This window comes from Acomys minous (genome assembly GCF_964271855.1).
Source record: "Acomys minous genome assembly, chromosome: 1".
In the NCBI taxonomy this organism is placed as follows: domain Eukaryota; kingdom Metazoa; phylum Chordata; class Mammalia; order Rodentia; family Muridae; genus Acomys; species Acomys minous.
This window is the reverse complement of record NC_140483.1, coordinates 61656036-61662155: the sequence shown is the minus strand read 5'-3', so window position 1 is coordinate 61662155 and position 6120 is coordinate 61656036. Positions and strand designations below refer to the sequence as shown.

Sequence of the window (6120 nt, the reverse complement as noted above, 5' to 3'; positions counted from 1 at the left end):
GTTCAAAGTACACGCCCAAACCCTACTGCGCAGCCGCGTGACCTCTTCCCTGCCCGCCCCGCCGCCCCTTCGCCGAATTCCCTTTCCCGACCCAGAGTGCACCGCGTCGACCTTTTCTTTCCGAGTGTGACCCCCTATTTACGGCGCCTTCTCAATGACAAGAGGCGCGGAGCATTGTGGTCCCGCGGACCAGAGAGAGAGGCGGGAGGCCGGAAGGAGAAAGCTAAACAGGCCTCTGCGAACCGGCAGGGAGGCCCCTGCGCATGCGCACAGGGTGAGGCCCGGACCGGAAAGGGCGTGGCCCGCTCTACGGAGAGCGCATTGGGGCGGGGCCTCGAGGCCTTGGCGCCGAGTCCCGGAGGCAGGCGGGGAGGGGGCGGGCTGAGGGTGCGGGCGGAGGAGGAAGTGTCATGGCGTCGGGCCGTGGAGCTTCTTCTCGCTGGTTCTTTACTCGAGAACAGCTAGAGAACACGCCGAGCCGCCGCTGCGGAGTGGAAGCGGATGAAGAGCTGTCGCATCGCCAGCAGGCGGCCAACCTCATCCAGGACATGGGGCAACGTCTCAATGTGTATCCTTTTCCTAAGTGGAGGCCCTGCGTTCCTCACGCCGCGGTCGCGTTCGCCGGGTGACCCGGCCTAGTGTCCGGCCGAACATGGCGCCGCTGCTTCTTCTGCCTTCTGGCCTGGGGAAAGAGAGAAGCACAGGAAGCTTGTGTCCCCCCCCCCCCCCCGCCAGCTGCCGAGGCGAGCCCGGCGAAGAGGAGATGTGCCGGGGAAGGCGGCCCCGGGAGCCCGCGTTGTGTGACCTGCGCCTGGAAGCGCGTGATGCGCTAAGGGAAGAGCCGCCCTGCCCCGGCGAGAGGGGAAAAGCCCGGCGGAGCGAAACCGAGGGGCGGCCCTTCCCGCTACTTCGGAAGTCGGAAAAGGCCTTGAGGCGTAGGGAGGTCCCCAGACGTTTCCCAGAGAGTGTTTTTCGAAGGCTTCCTTGCCGGCTCCAGGGCGACTCTTTTGGCGCCGTGGGAGCGCATGGAGATCTCTCGTGTTCTTTGCGTGTGCGGCGCGCGCGCCTTTCGACTACTTAATTTCGACTGTACTAAGCTGTAGACATTACAGATAATTCCCGGGCTCTCTCTACGTGGCGTGGTAGAATAATCTGGCGTCAGACCTGGCCTCTCTCCTCCCCGCAGACTTAGATACTTTCAATTCGGGGGTTGGATTGTGAGTAACTGGAAAGGGGGGTTGTCCATTCCCAATTGATTTAGTTCTTAGAGGTATTTTTTTTTCTCGGATTATTTCCTAAACGTTGTATCCCAGCTCTCAGCTTACAATAAACACTGCGATTGTTTATATGCACAGGTTTTATATGCACCATTCTTTCACCAAATTCAACAGAAATGTAAGTACTGTTTTATAGTAGTCATAGTCGCCGGATGTTAAAATGAATAGATAGTGCAGAAAAAAAGTTAGTTGATCGTTGGATTGAGTGTTTTGCGTTGATCGTAAAATGTGAGTTATGTAATAAACGTTTTGCCTCAAATGCAGAGGTGTGTGTGAGAGAGAGAATTTTATTAATTAATCTCTAAAGCATGGTGTTATCCTTTCGTTGTTGGTGGGTTTTGGGTTTTGGGTTTAGTTTTTTTGGTTTTTGAGTCATGCATGGTCTCACTGAAGCACTGGCTGTCCTACACGTCACTATGTAGACTAGGCTGGCCTTGAACGCAAAGAGACACCTGCCGCTGGCCACCAAGCCAGCCAAGAAACAAACGTTTCTTAACTCAAAAAGACAACAGTGTTTTATTCATTTAGACTTTGCGGGGGGGGGGGGGGGGGGGGAGTGGTTTATATTAGAATAATTTCAGTAGCCACATACAGAATAGTTGGGCAAGTCTACTCCTTGGGGAGGATACATCTTAATTGTATAGGACTCATTGTTTCAAATGGTTTGAATTGAGACTTGCATAGTTACGTTGCTCTGAAGTGATACTTTGAAAAGGCAGGCTGTCTAGAGAAAGCCCACAGTGAAATTTCTTACAGTGTGAAGAGGGCATCAAGCAAGCGCTGAGCATTGCTTGTCTCTGTTTTTTTGGCAGTGCCAATGTCAGTGCTCCCGTCGCACCCATCAACTACACTGTTATTTTTGGTTGCAGAAAGCCTGTCAAATAGTCTTGAATATAACATGTACATCTTTACTGAGAGGTAGTTATTTTAATAAATTAATTTGTTTACTTAGAGACCCTATCACTTTTCAATGCAAGGTGGCCTCAAACTTACAATCCTCCTGCCTCAGCCCTCCTGAGTGCTGAAATTTTAGGCCTGTGGCATTGTACCTGACTTCTTTTGGCATTTTAAAGCTATCAGCGTTAGGAGTTGATGGCTGTTCTTTTCAGAGTAACATGTAATATACCTTTTTAAGAACCTGTTCTTGTGGGTTCTTGTTTTGCCTCCACCTTAATTTCTCATCTCTTTATTATTTGCCTTTTATTACAATTTTGAAACTGTTATCTGAAAGGTACATGTAGGAAAATAGGACACATTAGGACTATTTTGTTTGTGGATAGTCATTAGGAGCTCTGTTGCTAAGGAAATAGTTTAAGAAAAGTTTCTTACATTGTTGCTTTTGAAGTGGTTAGAAATTTCACAGTTTAGATTAATTCCTGCTTTAAGTTTAATTGATCTTAAATCTAACCTATCGAATTCACAAGTAGTGTTTTCTTAACTTGGGCATTTCTATATAGTACTTTTCTATGCAGACCTTCCTCTATGCTCTTTTGATCTGTTGCAGCTCTTGCTCTGTCCTAATTCTTTCCTGTTGCTCAGGTCAGTAGTGCTGTTGTGGAGAAGAAAAGAGCCTATGCTGTGTCGTGGTGAGGCTAAGAGAATTGGGTTTTTATTTCAGTTCTCTCTAAAAGTAGCAGGGAATTAGTGAGCACTAAATACATTTGGCCTTTTTAAAGTAGCCCCGGATAATGCTGTTAGAAACTACAAGTGGAAATTCTTTATAGAGCTGTAGGTGTCCTATTTTGTGAATGGGTTTACTTTTCTATTTTCATTAGAAAATCTTGTCACAAGGCCCTGCTTTTTGAGCCCTCTCTTTGTTTTTGCGGCCTGGTTTGTGTGCTTTAAACAAACACCCTTCTTGAGAGTAGAATCTATCTCTTCAAATTAGTTTTGTTAAGTGCAGGTCATTTCATTTTTGCTTTCACCACTTTTACTACAAGCCATCTAATGTAATCACCTCACTTAACCTCTTAACACGTGTGAGGAATGCTTGAGCACCTGGCACTAAGTCTCTTAGCAGGGTACTTGAAATACCTGTTTGGGGAAGCAGCACCGTCCCTCTTACAGCAGACTTCTTTCTGGCTTTCCAGCATTAAAGGCGCTTTGTATTGTATGCTTGCATCAGTTTCACAGCCTCTGTAGTCCTCCCTGCACACCTGATCCTTCGGTGATAATCTCAAATTGAATGTTGGCCGTGTTTAATTTCATATTTTCCTACATTTTTGAGATTTTTTTTTCTTTTTCTTTTGTTTTTGTTTTTTCTTTTTGACACAGGGTTTCTCTGTGTAGCCTTGGCTGGCCTGGACTTGCTTTGTAGGCCAGGCTGGCCTCAAACTCACAAGAGATCCATCTGCCTCTGTCTCCTGAGTGCTGGGATTACAGGCACGGCTGAGAAATTTTTTCTTACGGTTATAATCAAGTGTCATAGTAAAACAAACAAACAAGTGTCCTTTGATAAGTTAAATCCAGTGGAATCAGAAGCCAAGGTGGTAGGACAAACTGTAAGGTCTTAAACTGTCATAAGGTATCTTTCAGTGTTCAGTGCTTCATTTTAGTCTCAGATTAACAGATTTAAATGTAAAGAAGTGATTCTGTGCTGCTTATTTAAGAATAGAATCAATCTTACCTTCTGTGAGGGTGTCAGATTACCTAGGACCAAAGTTGACAGTTGTGAGCTACCATGGGTGCTGGGGCTTGAACCTGGGTCCTCTGGAAGAGCAGCCATCTCTCCAGCCCCATCGTGTGTTAGTACTATTGCTGCCTTAGTACTAGTACTGCTCCTGCAGTCAGACCTACCTGTAATATGCAAACTTCAACATATTGTAGTCCTTCCTCTTTAAGGACCCAGGAGTACATACTGAGTTAGGTGGGGTAAGTACTCAGAGCCAGTAGTCTTCAAGAATGACTGAGAATGCATCAAGACTTCTGAGAATGCATCAGCATCATATTTTATTCATGTACATCCATTTATACATGTTTACTTGGTCTCTTGCTACACAAAACAAATCTGTATCTGCTTGTGTTGAGTGCTTTTTTTTGTTTGATTGGTTTTAGGACTCTATACTCTTGCTGGTTTTGAGCCCTAGATGTTCCCAAACCCACAGTCCTCCTACCTCAGCCTCCTGTTATGCTAAAGTTTTATTTTTACATTCTTGCTTAAAGTAGGCTTGTAAGTGACTTCATTTTATTAGTGTCACTAGAAGCATGAAAACAGTCTTTCCCTAGATTCCTTACCTCCTCGTTGGTTTGGAAGAAGGCTGATCTTTACTCAGGGAGCGCTGCTCCTTTTCTTCTATTCCTCTGTAGAACGTGGCCTGTTGGGCTGTGAGGGTAAGGTGTTTTCTTTGGGGGCTTTACTCACTGTTGTGTCACTGGTGCCTAAAGAAGCATTTGCCTGTCAGAGAGATTTGGCCTCGGCTCACTGGGCTAGTGAATGTGCCATCTACATTTTCTTGATAAATACATTCTCCACGTAGATGTATTTAAAACAGTGGTTCTCAACCTTCCTAACGCTGCGACCCTTGAGTAAAGTTTCCTCATGCTGTGGTGACCCCCAACCACAAAATTATTTTCATTGCTCCTTCATAACTGTGGCTTTGCCACTGTTACAAACTGTAATGTAAATGTGTTTTACAATGGTCTTAGATGGACCTACAAGTTAAAAGCCACTGATTTAAATATTTCATTATTGAAAATTATTATAGGTATGTGGTAAGTGAAACAGTAGAATGGGGGTTAGGATAAATCTTCCTTGTCTTATGCCAGCTTCAAACCATTCGGGGCCTCCTTTCTGAAATATTTTTTTGCATGTATAAGTGCATATGCTACATATATGGCCATGTGTGTGTCTTGCATCACAGAAGTTTCTCCTTTTCCCATAGTTCTTATATGTAGCACACAGCATTAACATGGGATCCTAGATTTCAGAGGGGTGATATAGTCAGTTTTTACAGTAGTAAGGATTTAGCCCCAGGCTTCATGCATACTAGACTTGTGTTCTACAGCTGGACTACCTCCTAAGTCTGGAGGTATTAATCTGTAAAATGGCATCAGAAGGCATAGTGTAGACGGGATGAGTCTTTCTCAGCCAGAGCTAGTTTTGTCCTCCAGGAGACAACATATATGTTGCTGGGATGAGTAAGTGCGGGGTTATTCCTGCTGTTAAGTGCACTGAGGCTAGGAATGCTTTTAAACAGTTGATAAGCAATAGGACTGCAGCTGGTCCAGCCTGGGGGGTGGGGCAAGGAAGGGGGAGGTTTCTCTACTTCCAGAGTTCTGGATTGACCTTAAATATTGAGTGGAGAAGGGCAGAGCTGGTGCAATTAAAGCTATTATCTCCACTAAATTAATTGCAGATTCAGTTTTCTTACAATAAATCATTACATGCCCTTTTCTCCAAGGATCTTAATAAAATTTACGTACATGATTTCTGTTAAATTAAGAACTCTAGAGACAGTATGCTGTTTCTAAAATTTTAAGCTTAGTGTTAAACACTGCCTTCCTGGGAACTACTAGTGTGTGTTATTTAGCTTATTTGAGCTTGCTCCACGTTTCTCATATCTTGTTAGTAAGGTATTTTTATTTTGTCTTTTAATTTTTTATTGTAAATTTATTAATCAAATATATCACTTTAATTTTGCTTTCATTATCTAATGCTTAGGTTTATTTAATGATTTCATGTTTCATGATTGAGACAGGGTTTCTCTGTATAGCCTTGACTGTTCTGGAACTTACTCTGTAGACCAGACTGGCCTCAGAGATCCACCCGCCTATGCTGGCATTAGTGGTGTACCCCACACACCTGGCCTGTAGAGGGACTTCTTTTAATTCTTAGATTTCTTGT

At 44.5% G+C, this 6120-nt stretch overlaps 1 protein-coding gene across 4 annotated transcripts in view; it reads left to right on the top strand.

Moving 5' to 3' along the window:
• The first annotated feature begins 289 nt into the window (after nucleotides 1-289).
• The window catches only part of CCNT2 (cyclin T2), a 32425-nt gene continuing 26594 nt past the window's right edge, over nucleotides 290-6120 (top strand). For all 4 annotated transcript variants that reach the window (XR_014780322.1, XM_084787722.1, XM_084787721.1 and 1 more), the window contains exons 1-2: nucleotides 290-568; nucleotides 1314-1395. Coding sequence is in view for 3 of the 4 variants with exons in the window: in XM_084787722.1 (XP_084643848.1) it covers nucleotides 411-568; nucleotides 1314-1395 (240 nt within the window). In the remaining variant the exon portion in view is untranslated. The remainder of the gene's footprint in view (nucleotides 569-1313; nucleotides 1396-6120) is intronic.